Source organism: Castor canadensis, chromosome 1, assembly GCF_047511655.1.
Source record: "Castor canadensis chromosome 1, mCasCan1.hap1v2, whole genome shotgun sequence".
Taxonomy (NCBI): domain Eukaryota; kingdom Metazoa; phylum Chordata; class Mammalia; order Rodentia; family Castoridae; genus Castor; species Castor canadensis.
In genome coordinates, this window is record NC_133386.1 from 119,687,744 (window position 1) to 119,713,139 (window position 25,396).

Genomic DNA, 25,396 nt, shown 5'->3' on the forward strand with positions numbered 1-25,396 from the left:
CCTTGAAATGACACATAGGCAATATGGAAGTGATTGTGAATCTTGGGATTGTTTCTGAAAAGGCCTCTAAAATGCAATGAAAAATTTCATGCATTGGTTCTTTTCCAACAATGAGCTGGATGAAGTTGTTTCGGTTAATGCTGATGAGATGCCACCACTCATACAGTGACAAATTGTAAAATGCCTTCTGACTCTCAATTTTTCAACTTTGATTAACTTACAAATTTATTTTCCTACCAAATGAATTTTTAAAAAGCATGGTATATTTATACATGTAAATACCACTTACTCCAGGAAAAAAAAAGTCCCATCCTCATTGGAACTTCTGAAAATAGGTTCTAAAAGAAAACATAAATACGTTTTCATCTTGCCAGAAACTATTCAGTGAAAAATGGGCACTGTGTTCTTCTCCACAATAATAAATTTGTGGTCTGACCAAAACAATATCACCATGGCCAAAACCTCTCTGATATGGTCAGACTGGAGAAAACAATGTTGTGATTTCATTGATTTCAGTTTTTGATAAATATTGTTTGCCCAAAATAATTGGTCACATTTCCCCTAAGAACATAAAACAGTAGACTTCAGTGCTTACCACTATTTTATCTGACCTACTTGGAAAATGCTGCATAAAGCACTGGTGTATTTTATGAGTAGTATGAAACAGATAAATGTCTCCTATTTTGACACCTCTTAAAAATTACATTAAGTGCAGTGAGAAATTCACAGAGCATGATGCTCTGCCTTGTACTTACAAGATAATACAATGCCATTTACTTGGGGCTGTTTGTGTATAACAAGGCTAGAATAGTGGTCTGGATTTTCCCCAGAAGAACATAAGACAATTTAATAAAACACATAGCAATTTAGCAAATATTGAGTCACTTTTGTTTTATATATATACTTCTCTTTCTCCCTTTTCTCACTTCACGATTATGATGCCACCTTTCAAGTCACATGGTATCATACTAGTCCTTGAGATGTAAACAAACAGGTATTAACAGCTTTCTTCCCAAAACTTTCACTAATTTACCATGTGAGCTCTGAGCAGTAATTCCCTGAAACATTATAATTCTCTTATGACACTATGTTAATATGCTGTAGAGTTCTCCATCTGTAGAGCTGACCTGCATTTTAGCTGCTTCCTTTTCATTTCTTCTATTGTTTCCATGTCTACATTTCTCCTTCTATGGTTCCTTTCAAATGTTTTTCAGTTACCAACCCTATCTCAGTTTCTGTAACTAAAAGTAGATAAAATAATGATGCCCACCTCATAACAGCGTTGTGGCTGTTAAAGTAATTATGATGTCTAACAAAAGAGTCACAGAGCCTGAGTATTTGACCAATACTCTTTTATAAAAGGAAAACCGGTTGCCTTTCTATCACCAGAGTACAGATCCAGTGCCATAAATGGAGTGGACATTCAATCATATGTATTGAACTAAGAAGTGAGTGTCGTGCTGTGTTGTGCTATTGAATACTTTTCATTTTCAATGACATGACCTTAATCTTTCCCCTTGTTTACCTTTGTTATATGTGAAGATTTTGTTTCTACTTTTTTCTTCTTGTAATACAAATAAGCATTTCAGCTGGTTAAATATATAGAGGTAATTCACTTGGGAAATACTTAGAGGGCTTTATTACTTAAAATTTAGTAACTAGTAGGCTTGGGAAGAGAAACAGGAGGAAATGTGTATCAAAGTATGTTTATGACTTTGCAACTAGCTTTAGGAAAGGTAATGTAAGCCAGGTCTTAGAACAGCTCTGGCATGTCTCAAAGGAAAGGGGTATATTGGAATATGAAGGAATACAGCAGGACTTATGAAATGGTTGCAGAAACTCTGAGTCATAAAATTAGAAAGTTTTTGAACATCTGGATGGAAAACCAACCACAAGAGAAAAATGCTTTTCAGTATGCAGCTTATTTGAGAAAAGGAAAAAAAAATTTTTTTAGTCTGACTAAAATCGCAGGAAAAGGATCTTGAAAACTATCTGGAAAGCTAGAAAAGGTAAATAGAAATTAGCAGTAAGGAACTAATTATAGCTAATATATATGTATAAAATTCCACAAAGAGTCTATTGTTTTTAAAGTGATATCTTTAATGTTTGATTTCAGTAAAATACAAAAAGCATTTTAAGCACTCTATAGAGTCTTTTTTTGTGTTTTTTTGGTCATTGGTCTTTAGTGTCTTATTGATGGTCCACAAGAGTTTTTCCATTGCAGGTAAATAAATTCTGTATTACTTCCAGGTTATAAATTTGGAGATACAAATAAGCATAAAGAACTCATATTCCTAGGAAATACGTATCTGCAAGCTGAAAAGAAAAGCAAATGTCTTCAAGTCTTCTCCTGCCTTACTTGGCCTCTTTTTTTTTTTTTAACATAGTGATTCAATCATTCAACCTATTTTCTGTGCCAGGCATTGTCCTTGGCACTAGAAATACAGCAGTAAACAAAGAAATAGTTTCCTGTTCTCAAATTGCTCCATGTATCTCATGTCACAGACAAGCAGACACAGGCCAGGGAGCCTTTTGTCAACATTGGAGGAACCTATTATTCAGACCTAAGGAATCAGGAAAGTCCTCCAAGACAATCTGCAAAATGGAAGGATAATAAGGAGTGAGCAAGTGGTGAGGGACGGGAGGGAAGTCGAAAGGAAGGCAATATTTCAGCCAGCACATTTTATTATCTAAATCCATGTGCTGTGTTTTTCCACTCACTCATCTGCAGTACGACCAGCAGTCGTATTTTTCAAAGCTGTTCACTACAAATGTGCATCTGTGATAATTCTCCCCTTCAGCATTCTGCAGTACTATTAAATCATTCTTTATGTCTTAATTATAAAAGAAATCTTGGAGTGCAATTTCAAATCCCTCTATAAAATATAACCCATAAAGAACAAAAAAAAAAAACAAATAAAAAAACATAGCTCTGAATTTTCAGCTCTTTGAGCGAATTTTATTAAGGGAATCTAAGACAAAATGTGTAATAAATTGTTCATGGCATGAAATAATCTGGGTCCAGTGACGAATGAGTGGTTATAAGTGTACTTAGTAGCAAGAGGGGAGCATCCCATGATCAGTCCTTGTTCTCTCGTGTTGTCGGGTCTTCTGTGCCTGTTCAGAACATGCTCTACTCTAGAAAATTTTAGGGACATAATAGCAACCACTCACCAATCCATGTCTCTGGTCAGCAATCTTCAGGACACATAGACTAGGATAAGATTCTTGCTGAAGAGCTTGAATCAATGAGATTTCTCAGGAAAAAGCGTGGATTTATGACAGGATAACAACTATCAAATAATGCCACCACTAGACCTGCCATGCCCATATTCTTTCTTCTACCTAATAGCCTCAGGACCTCTTGCAAAAGGATAAGTTGATAAGGTTGCCTCCCTTGGTGGAACAAAACAAATAAGTAAGTAAATAAATAAATAACTGCAAGGTTTAATTTCAGTTCCAACAAGTTGACATATCTTATTAAACCTAATATTATCTCCCTGTAAAACAGAGATAATGATACTTAGCTCACCTATTTATTATGAAGATTACACAAAATTTCTGAGATAACCCTGACACATGGTAGGCACTCAAGAAATGTTAGCTTCCTTCTTTTTCTCATGCTGACATAAATAGGAATAAGGTAGCTTCTGATTAAAACAGCTATTAATATAACATGCCTAACATTTTGGGTTTTTTTTTTATTGTTTTATTATTCATATGTGCATACAAGGCTTGGGTCATTTCTCCCCCCTGCCCCCACCCCCTCCCTTACCACCCACTCCACCCCCTCCCTCTCCCCCCCACCCCCTCAATACCCAGCAGAAACTTTTGGATAGAGACTAAGCTTTTTGTTGAGTGAGCGATCCTGGCATGTTTTGCTCCATGCTAAGGTATGGTAAGAAGTAATTAACTCTAGAATGTACCTTCCCTGAAGAGGACTTGGGGATGTTTTTGTTGTTGTTCTATTCATTGTAAAATTTTAAAATGTAACAATTGACAGCATTCTTAAGAAGAATAAATCTGAAGTTTATAGTTAGATGGCATTTCTTAAAGAATTTCCACTCAGAAGAAAAAAATTGCTCAGATCCAATGAATTACTCAAAATGAGGTGAATGAATGATAAAACATGTATCAAATGGCTATCAGTACCAGGAATGTCATAGTTCTCATGTGAAACATGCCACACTCACACTCCTGGGCAGAAGTGAGCTGTGTACTTACCTTTGACCTTTTGGAGTACCAGAATCTTGCCTCTAAAATTCAAGTGCACTGAATTTACACTTGTGTCTAAAACACTGCAGAATATAGTTCTGTAACTTGGGACTTCTTAAAGGCAGCAAAAGGAAAAATGCTGAAAATAATTTTGTTCAGATACCATAATAAAAATTGTATGTTTCAATTATATAGTAAATATATTAATTTATAAATTAAGATGCTAACTATATAAGTGATATGCAGGACTGAGGATACTGAGGAGACATTTGTGACCAAAAGACACAGGTGCTTATTGTCAAATAAGGAACACAGACCTTAACAATACAACCAACAAAACTTGTCCTGTACACACACAAAATAGATTGTTACATCAAGTGCTACAAGAAAAATGAGATAACTAAATATCGCGCACATACCCCATTGCAATCCCTCTGAACTATGGAAGTGATTTTCTAAAAAGTTGTACCTGAAGGTAAATGAATAGAAAACATAGAAAGACCAGAGATATGTTCACTTCAGAAAGAATTCTGAGTCTGCATGTCCAGAAATTTAGGAAGAACAAATTTTCAGATGTTTTTAGACCAATTCCCATGGTAGGGGTAGTAACCAACAGGTATTTAAACTAACCTGTCTATGATAAGGTTAGCATTATCTAAAGACACTGAGATTTGGTAGAACATGTTCTGTGTTAGGGAGTATTTTACTCCTTATTCAAAAGAAACACATCTCATGGCAGTGAAGAAAAAAATATATGAAGATACACTACCAGGAGAAATATTGCCAAACTTTAAACTCGAAGTACTTATGGCACAAATACTGTGTACACATGTATGTAAATGGAAAAATGATACCTGTTGAAACTAATCCAGGAATGGGGGAAGGAGGATAAAGGAGAATCGTGGAGAGATGAATCCAAATAGGATATATTTCAAATATCTTAAGAACTTTTTGTAAATTCTACAATATACTCCAATAAAATGTACTCCAACGAAAACATTTTGAAAAAAATACTTGAAGTTTTAATCAAGCATTTGGGTGAGGCTAAAAACAACTTAAATGATATTATTAGAGGAGACTAGGCTGGGAAGTACAATTAACCACTTTCCTTTGACTTCTGACACACTTCCTTCCTAGCTGATCAATATTATGTCTTCTTAACACACCCTCTTCCTCTAATATTCCTTAATGTTGGTGTTAGACCAGACTGCAAGGCTCTGCTCTCATTCTCACTTATGAATTGCCTCATTGGTTTTATATATATTTCCATGTCTTTTTCTTCTAGTTGTAAGAGATGATTCCCACCATGATATCTCTTCTAAGCTTCTGTTTTCATGTTTCATTTGGACAGATATTTCAAACACAACACATCCAAATGAAGCAAGACATCATCCCTCTAAAATGTGACACTTTTCTTTACAGTTCTCATTTTAGTTAATAGTATGCTACTTAACTCAGTTAGAAACTTCCCTCCTTGAATCTCCTGTCTGACAACATCATAATTTCTCTTAAGTCCTAGTTCTTAACTGTCCTTACAGTTGATTGTTCTCTCTGGCACAGTGACTAAGATCTTTCTTTATCACCCATGACTGTCCTATTGTGACAGGCTTCTCACTGTTTCCTTCATGTACAGTCTCTACCTGCCATCCCAACTTCCTGCTATTTCTCTCTATCTCTCCATACCACCATCAGTCCTAGCCTATGGAGAGCTTTTGATATGGTTAGGGTTATCTCTGCATCTGAGTTGCCAACCACTGACAAAGAACAAGTTGTACAGTCACTGAGGTTGCGTATTGGAAATTAAGTTCCTTTGCGCCATCACAATGCACTGACTCAAACTCTGAGTTTAGACCCTTGAATTGTATTTTTGTATGCTTACCAAATGATTATGATGTACATCTATTTTTGGAAAGTCTCAAGCTGTTATTCAGTTAAAAGATTCAGTGATGACAACACTTTAATAAGAGTCTAATTTGGTATTCAGAAAGAATGGTTACAAAAGTACTTCTTGCAATGATGGCATCATAAACTAAACTAGAGCTTTCTGAGTGGTTCCCATTAAATGAAAAAAACATTCATTTGAATATATGAATTCTGTTTAATTTGTGAAAATAATCACATCACATTGGAGGCATGCCTCATGAATATTTTTATAACACGCATATCTAATGAGTTGTCTTTAGTTTCACACATGATATTAATGGATTACACATGAAGAGTGCAAGAATATAGCTGACATTAAAATAGTGAAGAATATCCTCCTATGAAAAGCATTTAGAAATTATCATGCTAATTATATTTAGATTAAAAGAAAGATAGTAGAACAGGAAAAACAGGATAAAAGTAATACCCTTAAAGTAAACATTTATAGTTTTTCCACTGATTCTGTTAACTAATGAAAAGATTCCTTCCTCATATACCACACAGCATGTTTCCTGTATCAGTAAGTTCTATGGAACTTTGCTGATCCTCAGCAAAAGATCTTCAACGTTAGTCCCCTTCTTATGGTGATTACAACGGGTTTAAAAATTTTGTAGTCATTCTTGTATAGGAAGTACATTAACCATATTCACCTTCGTAGCTTCCTTCTTTTACCACTCCTTCTCTCACATGTGCTGAGGATAAAGGGGAAATGGGTATTTGCAGGCAATTAGTAATCTTTGCCATAGTCCTCAAATGTTCAACATTCCAGATTACTTGATTCCTTGCCTATTCACTCAGTGAAGTTTTCTCAATTCAGCTTTAAAAAAAAAGAAAACGAAAGAAACAAATGTCTAATTGATGGGAATAATCCTCCTAGAACAGTGGTTCTCAACTTTTAGTTTCACACTAGAAGCACTTGTAGTGGCCTTAACTATTCTGACACTAGGCAATGCCTAGGCCAATTAGAAATTCTAGAAGTGAGATCCAGAACTCAGGATTTAAAAAATATGCAGGTGTATGCATGATTCCAGTGCAGCTACGTTTGAGAACTGTTGTCCTAATGAAATATAAAAAAGAAGAAAGGTAACCCAAATGGTGCTGTATTCTGTCACTTTTTTTGTTACATAACCAAGTGATATATAAACATCTCCATGCTATGAGCAGCCAATAACTTTGGGAGAGGAGGGACTTCCAATGCCAGCCAGTTGTCTACATTCTGGTGCTCTTTTCCTAGAAAAGCTACCAACCACAAGGTTCTCTGAAAATTCTAACTTTCTTTTCCAGTGTAGGGCATCTTTGATAACTTAATTTTTCCATAGTGCCACATCCATTCAAACATTCCTCCATATGGCTCTAAAATAATGCTCAACTGTGTCCATACCTTTATCACATCAAAAATCCACACAGTAACCAAAGGGATCTTTAAAATACCCCCCACATGGGGCTGTGCGTGGTAGTAGTACATGACTGCGATCCTAGCTACTAAAGAGGAGGAAACAGGAGGATCATGGTCTGAGGCCTGCCCAGGTGAAGTTAGTGGGAGACTCTCTCTGAAAAGCAGACGAAAAGCAAAAATACTGGGGGGAAAGGCCCAAATGTGAGCTTAATCCCTAGTTCTCCAAAATAAAATGAAATACACTCACACAAATCTGATCATATCATTCCTCTATATAATTCCCCACAGAACTCCCTGTTAACCCGGAACTCTCTGACCTACAAGATCCACCCTGCCCGACCCCTTCCAGCCCCATCCTAGGACACTCATCAGACTATTGTACAGTGGCCTCCTTTCATTCCTCTTTTTCTTATGGTTCATTTTTCTTTTCTAGGCCCATTGAATCCCACAATCAGGTAAATCCACCTATTCATTTGCTAATTCTTATTGTAGAAGGCCTTGGCTGCTCTATCAGCCTGGGTCAGAACCAATGCCATACTTCTTCCTGGCTGTCATCACATGTATAAGTAATTGTTTAAAAGACACTACTTATTCTTATGTAAACAGGAAGCATGTTTATCATTATCTTGTTTCAGAATCTAGAGCAGTTCCCATCACAGAGTATATACTCAATAACATGTAGATTTTCTGAATGACATTTTGAAGGTTTGAACAGTACAGGACAAGGAGATTAGAAAGGTAGATGGGAGACAAACTGAAATGGTCATAAGCAACTGCTTGTAATTTAGGGATTTGTGAACCAAGTCAATTTCTCTCCCTCTTTTTCAATATGTCTGTGTCTCTGCAGGTTGTGATTTGATCCCAGTTCAGTACCTCCGCTGGGGGGACCCTGAGCCCATTGCAGCAGTGGTGTTTGCCTGCCTGGGCCTACTGGCCACCTTGTTTGTCACTGTAGTCTTCATCATTTATCGTGATACTCCAGTAGTCAAGTCCTCCAGCCGGGAACTCTGCTACATTATTCTCGCTGGCATCTGCCTGGGCTATTTATGTACTTTCTGCCTCATTGCAAAGCCTAAACGGATTTATTGCTATCTTCAGAGAACTGGCATTGGGCTCTCTCCAGCCATGAGCTACTCAGCCCTGGTAACCAAGACCAACCGTATTGCAAGAATCCTGGCCGGCAGTAAGAAGAAGATCTGCACCAAAAAGCCCAGATTCATGAGTGCCTGTGCCCAGTTGGTGATTGCTTTCATTCTCATATGTATCCAGTTAGGCATCATTGCGGCCCTTTTCATAATGGAGCCTCCTGATATAATGCATGACTACCCAAGCATTCGGGAAGTCTACCTGATTTGTAACACCACCAACCTAGGAGTTGTCACGCCTCTGGGATACAATGGCTTGCTAATTTTGAGCTGCACCTTCTATGCGTTCAAGACCAGAAATGTTCCAGCCAACTTCAACGAAGCCAAGTATATCGCCTTCACGATGTACACCACCTGCATTATATGGTTGGCCTTTGTACCAATCTACTTTGGCAGCAACTACAAAATCATCACCATGTGTTTCTCCGTCAGCCTCAGTGCGACAGTGGCCCTAGGCTGCATGTTTGTACCGAAGGTGTACATCATCCTGGCCAAACCAGAAAGAAATGTGCGCAGCGCCTTCACCACGTCCACGGTGGTGCGCATGCATGTAGGAGACGGCAAGTCCTCCTCTGCAGCCAGCAGATCCAGCAGCCTAGTCAACCTGTGGAAGAGGAGGGGCTCCTCTGGGGAAACCCTAAGGTAAAAGTTCTGGGGAATTGTGGGGCAAAGCTAAAGCAGTGGTATCTCTTCCTTGAAGTGAGAGAGATTCCAGTGAAGGAAGCTATGGGAGGTGGGATGCCTCGGGGCTTTGGACCTTCTCCTGCGTGGTTTTTGTGGGGTTATTTGGTATGGGTCCACTTATTTAAGCCAAGACTACAAACACGGAACTCCTGATCACTGATAAAGAAAGCAGTTATCTCAAAGGGGGAGTGACATTAGACGGACAGGAGAATAGAGTTAAATCCTTGAGCCAAGGCAGAGACTTTCAGGTCCCCAGGAGACAAGGAGGTTTTGAGGGCTAAGTTTTAGTCATGACTGATCCCACACTTTAAAAGACATTGAGATCATATTACCTGTGGCTTGCAAACAAATTCTGAGTCATTAAAAGGGCTACATAGATTGTAATTAATTGGAAATATAAGATGGTGTTATTTCATAAATCCATGGATTGAAAATAAAGATTTCCTCTGTCTAGGGAGTACATATCAAAAGAGCCAGTCAGGGCATCAGCCCTATAAAATCTACTGATATTTTGCAGCATTTCTAGAAGCTAGATAAATAAATGGAAGGTAAATATCTTTCAAAAGTAAGAGAAATATCTTTAAAATGGAGGATACCTATCTTTCAAGTGGGAGGTGAATATCTAAATAATATTGCTTGAACTATTCTTCTATGCTGTCATTTAGCCTGCCTGAAAGTTCTACTTTTCTGCCAGCACTCCTTCTTCAAAGCATGAATTATGGTGATGATAAAGATACATACTGTATCTGCTGGGGTTTAAAAGGACTCATATTATACTTGAAGTTTAGTCAAAAGGCCTAATTCATTTGCATTATTAACTTGCACCCTTACCTTATTCAGGTCTTTTCTAATTCTTTTACACATCTCATCTCTTTCTATGTACATTGTGCAAGATACTCAACAATTTGTAAATTTTGTCTGTCCCATCTTCTATAAATACCAGCTATGTCGTGGTTTGTACACAGAAGAACTTCTGTATATCTAAACTGCTGGCATATTTTCCATCTGCTTTCCTGAAACTCTTTTTCTGAAACTTCTGCGAGATCGGCTCTTCATTTTGGCTAAGAAAATTTATTTTGCAGACTTTTATTTTATCAGCCTTTTTTCAAACCTTTTCTTCAAATAATACCTTCCAGGGAAGCCTGATATATAAAACAGACAAGTTGATATAAGGAGCAAATTCCCAATCTATGTCTAAGCACCCCCAAATCTCACAAGGAAATGCTCCTTTGAGAGACAGCATAGAGTAAGAGGTAAAGAACAGTGGTTTAGGGGGCTGGTGGAGTGGCTCAAGTGGTAAGAGTGCCTGCCTAACAAGCATGAGCCCTGAGTTCAAACCCCAGTGATGCTAAAAGGGGAAAAAAAAAACACTGGTTTGTAACTATGTTGCCCTTAGTCTAAACACTGGAACTGCTATTTTATCTGTACCTTATTTTTCTCATCTGACAAATTGTGATCTCATCACCTACTTCACAAGACTGTAAGGAATGAAGATATTTACCTTCATTCAGGCTGGATACATAGTAGACACTTTAGTCAAGGTCATGCTAAACAGTCATGGAATTAAATCCTGGCAGCATCAGTTCCAGCAACTTCACAACACCTCTCTGTAGTTCAATTCCCACCTCTAATAAAATACATAGTATCTGTATTTGTCATTTTGATTAGCTAAACAATTGTCGGTCTTGTTCTGCATCTAAAAGTCACTGTTATTTATGTAATCAGGATGATATTAATATAAAAAGAGCACCGTAAAAGTCAGTACAAATCTATAGAGACATTGCTCTAGCGACATTTGATTAATATGTTCATCTATTCCATATCTACTTTGCTTTAAAAGGGGGAAACCAAAAACAAATTTTCCTGATAATGTTGATAGGAAACAAAAATTCTGGGGACTTTATTGCAATGTATTAACTTGCTTTCCACTTAGGGCCGTGAAGTTCTTGGTGCTTGGATTTTGTAGTCAGTAGATTTGGGTATTAGGTTGTTAAAAAGGGGGATTGGGCAGTTACTGGGTTTTTTTTTTTAATGCAACCTTGAACAAAGCTAAGTCTCTGTGATCATAGCTGAGGCAGGCCACAGTTTAATTATACAGAAACTTCTTTTTCACCATTAACAAGAATATATGAGCTGGAACCTGCTATTGATGTGGAGAAGAAAAATATGGTAGAGAAAGCTGTCATTCTCTTGGATCACATCCCATCTTTGCTCTTCCATTTGAAGCCATCATCCCCAGGGAGAGATGCAAACTAAAACTCCTTTTCTCTGTGGCTTCTATCATCTCCTAAACTAAGTATTTATTCTCTATGATATAAAATCAAGATGTTTAAAGTACTAACCTATATTTATATGATCATAGTACATATGTGATTGCTCCCCAATTCATAATTCCATAAAGACCATGTGCTCAGATTGTCGCACTTGAGCATAAATAATGGGGAACAAATAAACTTGAGTGTTTATAATGTTTTTACATTTCATTCTAAATTACTGCCATTAGTTGTGCTTCTTGGGCTTGCACTCTGTAATGTGACAGCAAGCCCATCTACAGGAATGTGAGAAGGGTTTAAACAGGTAACCTTAAATCTCTGGATGTAAGTCTTTAAGAATAAGGACTTCCCATGCTGAGCCAAATCCTGCTCTACTTCCTTCCCTCTACTGTGTGGAAAAGCAGGATGCTATCCACCAAGACTAGGTTGGCTCTGGGTCTTGTTTCCGTTTGAGGTCTGTACATGTCCCTTTGTCATCAAGTGGAGAAAGCAATGGACACCTCTCCATTTTAAAGAGGACACTAATGGCATACCTTAGAGTGAAATACGTAATCATACCTCTAAGGGCACAGTGATTATGTTTACAAAAGTTCATGTATACTCTTGGAGAAATGCACACAGAGAGAAAATTGATGTAAATGCAGCAGCCTGTTGGAGCCACACCTGGATTTAAATCCTGCAGAGTAAATTTGAACAAAGAGCTTTAGTCTGATTCCTCAACTGTGAGATAGTAAATAATTCCTAGGGGTAAATGAGGTTATATAAGTTAAATGCTTAGTACCAGCACACAGAAAGCACCCAATAAATGGTGGTTAAACTTTTTGGAATTTGGTTTAGCTGCAAGTAACAGAACGTCTATTTTCAGAAGTTTATACTATTTGTTTCAGCCTTATTTTCCTCATGTTTTAAGAAGTTTGGAGGTTTCTCATGATGCTGGTTCAGTGATCCCCTGCCAGCACCTCTTGTCTTCTCCAGGCATTTTACCAATGTTTGCAAAAGAGCTGTCATAACCCCAGAATTGCATCATTACACTAGAGAAAACAAAAGTCTTCTCAGAGTCCTATAAGAATCATTGTTGCATTGGCCCAAACTGTCTCATACTGTGGCAATAATATAGGAACGTGTAAATTTATCCTTGCTGGACTCTATGATAGAAATGAATGAGAAGGGGGACCACTATTCACTCTATAAACCAACAAATCATTACTCCCGTAGATGATAGCACCTGGTAGTAATAGTGGTTTACAGAAGTGGGGAGGGAGGAGAGTAAGGAAGAAGTAGAGAACAGACACAAAAGAGATTGAAAAAAATCAGAATTATTGCCCCAATAGTGTATTTACTACCCACCTTATAAAACTCTTCATATTCGTTAATAGTCTAGTGTTTGTAGTTGTCAAAAAATATTGCAAGTAGAAGCAATCACCCTTCCCATTTTTCAGATGAATAATTTGAGGTCCATAATCTTCTGACTAATAAGCAATAAAATTTTTAATTCAAGTCTTAGCTTATGGTCACTTACGTGGCTGACATGTCCAACCATATTCCCTTTGGAAGATGTTTCACAAATTTCTATGTGAGAAAGAATCTATTTTGTCAACCAAAGGCTTGAGAAAAAGCTCTAATATATTCTTTTACTGGTGATAAAGACTGAGAAGTCTTGCAGTTTTGAAACCAATCATTCATTTATTAGCTCTTTCCAATCATTTCCTACTTTTATTTTGCACAGGACCATTTTTCTCAAGTAACCTTCTGAACATCATGAAGAACTGATGCCCTAAGGGGCTCACGTTAGAAAACATAATTGCAGCCCAAACTGATCACATGTGTGGGATACCTGAAGAGTAGTTCGTATTTGGTGAGAATGTAGGACCAAGGGAGACAATGTCTGCCTCTGCTCGTAGAATGACTGGAATGACTTTGAGATCTCTGAGCACCTAAGGAAAGAAGAGAGCTAATCCTAACATATCTAGCAGTTTTCTGGGAAGTTAATTTGGCTCACCCAAGAGTATAAAGAAAAGTATTTCAATTCACTGAAATAGCAAACGGAGATTTTTATTTAAATGCGAATGAGTCACTATAGATTTTTTTATATAGAAACATCTATTTATGCCATCAATGTATAGAGGTCCCCGTGATTAACACTTTGGTTTTAGACACTAATTCCCAGCACAACATGGTGCAGTGTCAAATCATTGTCAAGCAGATAATGCCTGGCTTCCATTTAAGGCCTTCACTTCAGCTGCAAATTGGCAGATGAACACAAACCCAATTCTGACCTAAATAAACCATTGAATCTGATGAGACAAAGTTCTGGTTCTGCAAGATTCAAACTTTCCAGGGGCAAAGGCAATGAGCCTTTCATGCCTAAAGTAGTAACAAAGGCCTGTCGCTTGAAATTATAAATTTTCTCAGAAGGTGAAACCTTCTCTTGAAATTCTAGTCAGGTGTTAGAATCATTAGTGTTGTTGCCTTCACTTTCACTTAATTTTAGAAACTATCATTTGCCACTTTTGTTTTAATTAACTAATTAAGTTTGTTTAATTAACATCATCGTGAGACTCACTTAGGTTATCTACTAAAACAACTGCTAGCCCTTCCATAGGCATTCACCAAATTGTATGTCTGGAAAATAGGTTCTCTTATGTGAGTTCTAAAATTCCCTAACCATTATAAGAGCTTTCATATTTCGATTACTTAGATTTCACTAAGAGTTTATTAGCCTGCATGAAAGGACATTCACGTTCATCAGTCTCTCTTTAGAGTCTTCCTCCTCTTCCTTCTATCTCTCTGAGTACTATTTATCTTCCAAGGCCAAGATTATTTAATGAAACCAATCAGATTAAATCTCCTCATAGAGTTTCCCCCATCTGGACTCTCACAGCATTCATTGTGTATAGTGGGCATTTAGCACACATTCCTTGCACCTTCTTTGCTTATTATTTATTCATAGACATTTACTAAGGTCCAAGCATTGCCAGGCCCTGTGCTAGACCCTAGGGACATAAGATTGTTTTCTGTGAACCTACAATGTTTTTACAGCTATCGAATGCTGTCTTAAATGCACCATAGTGCTCAACAGCAATACTGAGGAAGAGTTGGATCACAGATCTGTTGGGCAGCAGCTCACAGGGATCACACTGCCATCACAGTGAAGAGGGGTTGTTCTCTTTATTGACTTGATTGCCCAGATTTTGTCCTAAAATATAAGAATTTATTTGATAAAATCAAGCTTTTTTATTCACACTTTCATTGAGTGTTTACTCTTTGTCAATAGCTATTCCACATATATACTAGAAAGACAGAGGCAAATAAAAAGCAGTCTTTAAGATGCTCTCAGTCTCTCAGATGAGGCAGTCTTACAAACAGATAAGTTAATTAAAGTAATATATTGCCATGATAGGAGTCTATGGGGAACAGAGGAGCCCAAAGTTATAAGTAGAAATTCCATCAGGAACGACAAATAACCTTTAAAAAGAAACAATTCAAAAAGAGAAATTGTCTAAGCATTTGAATCCCTCCTTTGAAGACTTCAGAGCTTCTCCATTGAGTAGGACAGACTGAGTCTAATACTACTCACCTGTTAGGAAACACCCTTGGTGATCTGACCCCTTCTCCCTAGTCACCTTTGCTTAGGACCACTCCCTGCCTGACTTTCCACACTGACTCCCCTGCACAGTTTCCTCATTTACAGGACTCTAACAAAACAGTCACTTCCATAGGAAATACACACAACCATGTCACTCCCAACTCTCATTTGTCCTGTTTATACTCATCTTAGACATTGCTTTTGCTGGAGAGTGTGGTAGACCTTCTGAGGCTGTGCTAGGCATCTCTCCTTATGATGGAAGCAAGTGTGCTTCCTGCTATAGATCACTTACCGTCCTCTGCTATCACTACCTGCTTAATTGTAAGGCTCTTTTATACACCCACACATTCAACCCACACATATACACACACACACACATACAAAACACACACTATGCCATGGACTTGCTAAGAACAAAGACCAGGTCTTGTTCATTTTCTGCATCACTGGGATGCAGCACAGTGCCAGGCACATAATCAAAGCCATGCCTGATGGTGCACTCCTGTAATTCCAGCACTTGGGAGGTTGACACAGGAGAATAGAAAGTTGGGGCCATGCTGGGTTATATAACAAGATCCTATCTCAAAAAACACATTGAAGGGCCACGTGTAGTGGCACACACCTAAAATCCCAGCAATTTTAGAAGTGTAGGTAGGATGATTGTGGTCCAAGGCCAGCCCCAGCAAAGATAGTTTGAGACTCTGTCTGACTGTGAACATGGCTAAAGTAATAGTCTTTGCCAAGAGCATGAGGCCCTGAGTTCAATCCCCAGTAACACAAAAAATGGGGGGAGGGAGAATGTGGGTAAGAAAAAGTAATAGTGGGGGTGAATATGACCAAAGTACATTGTAAGCATGTATGGAAATTTCACAATGAACCTCCTCACATTGCCCAGTTAATAAGTGCTAATAAAATGATTAAAAATATTTGATAAGTGAATAGATGGGTGGATGAATAAAGATGTGTGAGCTGCACTAACAATTGCCAATGATAAAAGGACTGAACATAGGAAATCCTTACATTTATTGAACACTTTCTCTGGGGCAAGCATTGCTCTCCATGTATTAAATCTTTTTATATACTCCTAAAGCAGTCTATAGGGTAGGCATTGGTATTTTTTCTATTTTAAAGAAGAAGGAACTGAGATCAACAGAGGTGAAATTTAGTTGGCCAAGCCCATTCAGAGTGTAAATAGTTGAGGCAGGATTGGAATAAAAGCAGATTGCCTCTGTGGCCCCTGGAGGTAACTACTAAACTTTGTTCCCTGTTCCATTACTACATGGCAGCCTGAGCTCAGAAAAACTGGGAGTGAATAGGTGAAGAATACAACTCTTCTGCCAAGGAGTTTCCATGGAAACTGCTTCCTGGATATGTATTACTGTGTACTTTCTTAACTCAGTCATACCTTCAAACTGAACCTGATTCGATTTGCTTGACTTCTATAAAGTACATACAAGTGTCAGAGATAAAATATGAATTTTAATGGGGGCTCAAAATCTTGAAATTTACTGGTGACTTTCAAATACCTTTTGGATTATGTTTGTGGGAATAAAATCTGATTGACTCATTTTTACTACTTGTTTATTACAATCATGAGGATTTATGCTACTTTTTGTGTAATTCTTTTTTGGTGGTGGAATTCTAATCTCAAGTGAAATCTCATAAAGTAAGCAAGGAATCTTGATGCTTTCCACCTTGGTTCAGTCCAGTTCAATTCAACCAGAGTTTTGAGTAATCACTCTATACTGGGTATATTGCTAATTTCTGGAACTGTAAAGATAAATAAGACACAAACCCTGCTATTTGCAAAATCTTATAGAGTAGTGAGGGAGATGAACCCATACACAGATCATTAATTTTTCTAGTATATTAAGTGATGAAGGAAAGAAGTAAAGGGAAGTTAGAAATCACTGCAGAGGAACTGGGTCCAATTTGGAGGCTCCTGGATGGAAGAGACCTGGGTTGAATCTTAGAGGATGACTAAGTAACCAACTGAAAACCATGGGATGCTCTATGAGCAGTGTGAGCAGCCCAGATTTATGAAACAGTATGGTTTGTGCAGGGCATGATAAACATGTAAAATGTCTGTCGGCAGGTCAAAGAAGGCGAGGCTGAGCAGAAGAGGAAAAGGAGGTATCAGAACTGTATCCCTAAGAGCTTAGCCTCAGGGATTGGTCAGCCAGCCGCCTTCCAGTTTTCCCCATTTCCTTTCCTTAGTGTCTTTCATGTAACACCTACTTTAGACACCCAAATCCTTCACACTCATGACAACCTCCCCCAACACCAAATGATTGCTTCCCCAGGCCATTCCCAACCCAAATTTATATTATCTCCACACTTCTCTCTGCTAGAGAGCAGAAAAATTAACTTGTGCTATAATGATAATGATTATTAATTACTTGCTTCCTCCTTTATGCAGTAAATGTGTGTTGAGCAACTACTTTATGACAGTACTATAATAACTACTTGAATATATTATCTCATTGATCATCACAGAATATCTTTAACTTTATTGTTAGCTGATACATAAATTCACATATTTTATTATAGAAATCAGTATCTTTTATCCACAGATAAGAGAAAGTAACAAGAGACACACAGTGGTGAAGCAGACTTCAATTAGTGAACTATTAGGTGGTGGAAACAAAATTTGGGATTCAAACACTGGAAGATTTTTCTTCCCCGCTTTTTTCCATTCAAATATTGCCTTTCTGATGGGCTTTTTTTCTCATGTATCCCATTTTGCCATTGTTCCTAAAATAAAATTATGATGACTGTATTTCTGATACAGTTTGACACAGATTTTTATTTTCAGAGAAAAGACCCTAAAGGTGACATGTTTTGGGTATACAGGAAGATTGTCAAGGTGACATCATGGAACTAGGTAGCCTGCATTGTCTATCATGTTATAATTTAGCATCAGTCATGTGGTATGTGAGCTTCACCTCAAAGACATGCATTCTAATCCTCACTCTGCCACTTACTAGCTAGGACCCTAGACAAAACGCTTAAACTCTCTGAGCCTCTATGAGGTGAGGATGGTGACATTCATCTCACAGGGTCCCTGTGAGCATGGCACTGTGTGTGTCTCACATTCTGATCTACAAAATGTCCATTTCCTTTCTCCTAATCCTAGGGTCCTCTCAGTTCAAGTCCATCCATTCTATAGCTCTCATGACATAATGTAAGAAGAGGTTCCATGACTTTATTTTTCAAGAAAGTTACTGAAATGGAAATATTTGACTTTGGAATCTAGGTAGAATCATTGCTATATCCTTTAGACACAGTTTTCTGTTATAATCTAGGTGGTAAATCAAAAGGCTTCGTGTGAGTACATTTGCAGTCAAGCTTTCTTCAGGTTTAAAAGTGCTTTGTGATGAAATAAAAAAAATTGAAAGGCTATTAAGAAATAAATTAGGATAATGACTTTGAGGCAAATTCTTTCTTTATGTGAACAATTTGTAGTTTAGGAAGATAGGGGGCATTTAGAAGGATTATAAATGGGATGAGCCCTCTATCTTATCTTTGACATAAGAGATATTGAGACAAAATAGACAATCTTGTCATTCAACCCTAATGTTAATGTTACATATAATTTCAAGTATGATTTTGAAAATCTGTTTTTAAGCTAAAGACTAATCATGTTCTTTTAAGAAACAATTGGGCAATTGTGGCTTTTTTGTGCTCAAGTTTGAACTCGGGCCTTTTTGCTTGCTAGGCAGGAGCTCTACCTAGCAAGGCTTGAGCTAAGCCTACAGCCTTTTTGCTCTGCTTATTTTGGAGATAGGATGTCAATTTTTGCCCAAGCCAGCCTATATTGTGATCCTCTTATTTTATGATTCCTACCATTGCTGGGATGACAGGTACACACCATTTCATCCAGCTATTGGTTAAGATGGGATCTCCTTTTTGGCTGGAGTTGGCCTCAAACCATGATCTTACCAATCACAGCCTCCTATAGGTGAGAGCCCCACACCTGGAGATGGTATGTTTTTTAAACACACATTTACTTTTTTTTTCTTTTCAAATTCACTGATTTTCTTTTTTTTTTTTTTATTCATATGTGCATACAATGTTTGGCTCATTTCTCCCCCCTTCCCCCACCCCCTCCCTTACCACCCAACTCTGCCCCCTCGTTACCCAGCAGAAACTATTTTGCCCTTATCTCTAATTTTGTTGAAGAGAGAGTATAAGCAATAATAGGAAGGACCAAGGGTTTTTGCTAGTTGAGATAAGGATAGCTATACAGGGAGTTGACTCACATTAATTTCCTGTGCATGTGTGTTACCTTTTCTCTAGTTCCTGATCCCCTTTTCCTATTGGCCTCAGTTGCTTTAAAGTATCTGCTTTAGTTTCTCTGCATTGAGGGCAACAAATGCATCTAGTTAAACCCACATTTAAATCCCTTTAACAATACTAAATATCAGAATCTTCCAATTGTTTTTACATAATCAATTTTTGTAAAGAACTTTATTCTTTATATGAATGTGAAGCAGCATGTATAGTCAAAGTAAAATATATAACTTCATCTGAAAAAAAGTGGTTTGTGGGTTTTAGCCATTTGTCTCATTCTTGTGGTTTTGTCAGTGCACTTCTGGTTTTTAACTTGGCCACGAACACATGGATTCATCTTTACTTAATTTTGTAGACATTAAATGACGAATCACTGTGGTAAATTTTATGTACACATAAGAGGTCAGCATGTGCTCACATTATTCACTTATGTTTAGCCATAAACAAAACAAATGAAAGTTTAGAAAGCAATTGAAGAAAACAGACAAGGCCTCTCTTCTGCACAGTCTCCCTGCCTGGCCTTGCTCTTCACCATCACAACATGCTGCAAATGATTGAAGCCCCCAGAAAGCAAAACTGTGCACTTTGGCACAGCCCAAAGTGCAAACTAATAATGCTGCTCCTTCTTATCTATTCATGTGTTTTTTTTTTTAGCTTGATAAAAAGAGAGACCATGGCTCCCAAACAAACATTGATTCATCACTGACCTTGCTCTTCCCAAACAATAACTCAGAATCAAAGCATGGTGAATATAATGAAACTCCAGGTGAAGAGAGCAATTGCAACCAGCATTAGTTACACAAGTCTCAGTCATACATGAGACACTACCCCACTGTCTCACCTATCCTCATTTTACATAACCCCACACTTCAATAGGTCTGGATTTCTAACAAACTCCATAGTAATGCTGGCTTAGGAATTGCTGTATAGGTTTACTTTGAGAACTATGGACTCTAAGCCCACAAAAAATGTGAATCAGATATTATTGTTAATATTTCTGTTTTAAAAATGAGAGAATTTAAGCTGAGAGAGTTCATGCTATCTATCTATCCCAGGTTGTGCCTCTGGTAAGGGGCATCAATGAGATTCAAATTCAAGGTTGTCTTAATCCATATGACCCGTTCTTTCTACAGTAGCATGACTAATAAGCATTTACAAAAATATATTAAGTGGGTAATTCTTCCTTCTTTCTTGTTTGTTCCATATTAGAACTTTTGTTTTACAGACTCATTAAACACTAGGGCATCACCCACGACCTGAAGATAAGGCAATAGCGTTATTATTATAGAAACGAAAGGATGCAAGCAGACTCTAAGAACTGGAAAAGGCAAGGATGTGAATCATCCCCTAGAACCTCCAGGAGGATTTCAACCCTTTCTCTTTAACCCAGTGAAAGTCATTGCAGATTTCTAATCTCCAGAACTCTAAGGTCGTTTTTTGGTTTTTTATGGTCATTTGTCACAACAATAATAGAAAACAAAAAAACATATTCTATAAAATCTGGAGCTCAGAGGAATGATCCTGTTCTGAACAAAACTCTGCCTACAAAACAGACCATCTTGGACCAGGTAAAGGGAGAGGTGTTCCTCACCCAAAGGTCCTATGTGTCCTGTAAAGCCATTATCTTCCTGCTCCAGACTCAACACACATATTCTACCATAGATCACTGAGGGAACGACTTTAGATTGGCTCTAAGTGGGTGCTTACTAAATTACTGTTGTCATAATTAATTCAGGAGATAAAAAAGAGATCAAGCTCTCCTGATCACTCTCCCTCATGTTTCTCAAAGAACAAAGACATGCTGCTACACCATCTCTCTTAACATTCTCTTATGCTGACCTGGCCTCTTCCCTCTGGAGCCCATTGGCATTTGATCAGAAGCTGAAAAGAGCAGGACCACATTCAGGCTATTGGTGAGCGTCAGCCATACCAGACAGTGTCCTCTGACTCAGGCAAATTCACTAACATTGTCCAAAAAGAAAAGGAAATGAGAGTAACTGGAGTTCAGTGTGAACTATAAGCCCTTCTGTCACAGACTCTCCAGTCACTGGTATAGACAATGGAGAAGTCCATTGCTAGGAAAGGACAGGGAAAAAATAGGCTTTTCCCGTCTATATGCAGAGCTCGTGCCTCCCAGGACAGCAAAATGAGAACCAAATTTTCTAGCTCTACTAAACTAGTAAGCCCTTTTCCCTTTCATTCATTAACTAAGGAAAGTACAAGAAAAAAATGATTTCAACATTCTCTCACAACAGAAGTCTAACTTTAGGATTTATTTTAATCCAAAGAATTTTTGAAATGCCTGCTGGCACTTAAGAAAAACTGAGCAAATTGACTTCGGTGAAGAACTTACAAAGTCATATTAACAGAATGCTAAGCAGATGCAGGCTTCTGATGTCTTGCCTGTCTTTTTCACCTTCAGACTCCCAAATCCCTGCATCAAAGCACATGTTATCTAATTTCCCCTTGGACATTTGCAGAGGCTTTCATTTAATTTTATTCACTGTGCAGACATTGCTTTGTGACTACATCTCCAGGGAGAATAGTGCCAGACAGACGGCGAGTTGTGGGCTGAAAGGAGCAGACAGCCTTTAAACTCCAGGGCATTTCTGACCATCCTTAGTGATGCCAGTGAACAACCAGAACTTACGTGTCAACTGTTTACAGACTCTCTTTTTATCCTCCTTTTGTTCCCCTAACAAACTCCACCTCAGGCCCAGCAATCTACAGACCAGGTCTTTTTCCTGGCCACAAGGTGGCAAGCTGGTTCTCTGGGCTGCTCCAGTGGGAGAGGGCATTTCTGCTGAAGATGGACCTAGTTTCTATAGCAGTGATGGAGGATTGAACTGTGGGTTTATACAGAGAGCTTAATGTAAACAGCCAGAGACAAATTTTTGCACAAGTAATGCAAACAGTAGATGTTTTGATTCCCAGATGTAGCAGTTGAAGAAGGTTTCTGATCCACACTTCCAGTTTTATCCGTTGGTTTTCTCATGGTCATAGATATCACATTTCTATACCTATAAAAATGATGTGACATTTAACAGCTGGAAAAACTCAACATTGTTTCCTAGAATGTCAATACTAGATTTCAAAAACAGATCTTAGTCTCACGTACCAGAGGATTTATCTAAATAAATATTCTCCTACCTTTCACTTTTTGTATTAGAAATGCCTTTCAAATTCAATGGGTCATACTTCCAGTGTGTACTCTTCACAATCAGACCAACTATTATTGAGATCTTCTATTTACTGATGATGCATCATGAGCCTATGTATACTATCAGTTTAACATAATTCATTCCTCACAACAACCTCATAAGAAAGATTTGTTTTGCCTCTTACACTAATGACTATGCTAACAATAGAGATGAAGACACTTGCCCAAGGCGGTGAATAGGTAGACTAGGATTTGAACTCTGCTAGTGAAGTTAAGAATTTTAGCTCTAACATTCACTGAAATTCATGATGCTAAGGATTGACCTTCAGAATAAGAAGGCAGTCTGCCCTGTCACATGCTTCATCACCCCATTTCTGGAGGGGAACAACTCATGATGAAAGAGTAAGTAGCTTTTTACTCTCCATGAAAAGTAATCACTTGGATGCAATATTCTATACCTAAATGCTCAATGCAACTAAGAAGAGATTGGGGTGTACTAGTGACAGTTAAATGAGAAAGAAAACCTCTAATGGAGCCTGACAGTCCCTGCAATGATTACTGGATTTAAAATGAAGCTCTTAGGCACAGCAACCAGAAGTTTAAGCCAGTAGAACCTGCAGGAGAGAAGGGTGGGTTTTCATGAGAAGTGGGAGAATGAGGATGTTGATTATGATAGCTAACATTTATTGAATGGTTATAATGTGGTCACGATATAGTCAGTGCTCCATAAGCATTTATTGAATCATTAAAACAACCCATGAGATAGGTAACATTAGCATTCCTGGTTTATAAATGCATAAATTGAGACGTGGCGAGGTTAAGCAAATTGTTCCTGACAGAGCTAGAATATATTTGGTCCTTAAATTCAGATTCAAGAAGTTTGACTCTAGCTTTCATGATCTTAGCTACCAGAAATTGTAACCACTAAGATTGTATTTATAAACATAATACTGACTCCATAGGAATCAACAAAAGGGCAGGGTTTAGAATGATATTTGAGAAATTATTATAACTATAATTTGATTTTGGATGAGTAGCCTCCTGTTTGACTCTTGACAAACTAAATCTTTATCCAATGACCCATTTTTCTCTTTCTATAATATTTAAAACCACAGTCTAGAGTCCTCTTCTGCTTTACCTTCCAGCTAGATGATCAAGTTTGGTCATGAAAGCAAGTATACATAAGAAGGGCCTTTTAGTTTCTTTGCTGAAATGTCTGTGTAATGGAGATGGCACTGACTTGAACAAAACTTGTAGAAATAGTGAAACATGCTTCCAAAAGACAGGCACATATTAAATATATCATTTCATTTTTATCACTTATGGTTTATTTTTGTTCCTTTGTTTAAAAGAAAACTATTTCTAATCCTTCATTTAAAAATGTGTCAGATGTAGAAGTTCTATTTTAGAAGTGGTCAAGTTGCAATACAACAGATATTTCTTAGACACCTACTTAATTCAAATATTTAAGTAAATTTTTTAGAATTAAGTATAAATAACTATGTGGATCACTGTAATATGTAGGACAGGTCATCAGAGGAAAATATTATTTTGATTAAGAAATGTAATGGGCTGCAGGCATGGCTCAAGTGGTAGAGCACTTGCCATGCAAGTACAGGCTCTGGGTTCAAACCCCAGAGTACCACAAAGAAAAGAAATTAAGTAATGATTTAATCATCACTTCTCCAGACCTTATTGTTGAAAGTTCTTTGTTTATTCTCTCACTTCATAAAACTGCCGCATCAAGCTAATTGCCCAAACCTGGGCTACCCATTTTACTTTCTCTAATTTTTCACATTGAAGCAATCATTTCCCAGATTTGTTTTATCTTACTTTTCAAATTGTCACTGATATCACCATTGATGGGATTCTTATAACCTGCTGCCAGAACTACTGACATAATATCTTACATCTTTTCTTCCTCATCAATCTCCAGAGTGTTCCTCCAACTGACCTCCAAAGACATACTGTACTACAGTGCTAAACTATAATTGTTGCCCAAATACATCCAGCTGTGGTATTTGTTATGCCCCTGGTTATTCCCACTTCTTCTAATGGCTTCATTGTATCTCTTTTCCCTCCAGAAAACACTTCTTTCTTATTCTACAATTCCTTGCATATCTTTTATAAGTTATCTCATCATGTAGACCTCATTAGATTATGTTGTACGGTGTTTTTCAATTTTATATTTAATTGTCAGATGCAATGGTGCATGCCTATAATCCCAGCTATATAGGAGGCTGAGGCACAAGGATCATTTGAGCCCAAGAGTTCATGATTAACCTGGGCAACATAGTGAAACACCATATCAGAACTTCCTTTTTAAATTGACACATAATATGGTACATATTCATTGATTATGATATGATAATTCAATGTGCCTATACAAAGTGTAATGATAAAATTGGGGTAATCAGAATTGGTTTATATGCATTGCCTTCTATCTCTCCATCAACAGAAACTAACACAATGTCCATTTTTAGAAAGTTCTCTAATACATACTTGTTGAATGACCAGGAAAGATTTATTTCTGTAGTCTCTCTGGTAAAGATCTAGTTTCTCCCATAATCATGAATCTATACTCAACAGTAGCTCATTTTCCAAGACAACAAGTCAACCTTTCAAGCCTTACTTGCCACTGCCTGGTAATACAACATTAAATTTATTTCTGTCTGCCACTGGACATGGTAGAAAGTAAATGCTAACAAGATTTAGATATGG

General features: G+C 37.6%; 1 protein-coding gene across 5 annotated transcripts in view; it reads left to right on the forward strand.

Moving 5' to 3' along the window:
- Grm5 (glutamate metabotropic receptor 5) overlaps positions 1-25,396 on the forward strand; it is a 479,762-nt gene that overhangs the window by 412,916 nt on the left and 41,450 nt on the right. For all 5 annotated transcript variants that reach the window (XM_074081467.1, XM_074081456.1, XM_074081481.1 and 2 more), the window contains one exon: positions 8,382-9,321. In XM_074081467.1, the coding sequence (XP_073937568.1) occupies positions 8,382-9,321 (940 nt within the window). The remainder of the gene's footprint in view (positions 1-8,381; positions 9,322-25,396) is intronic.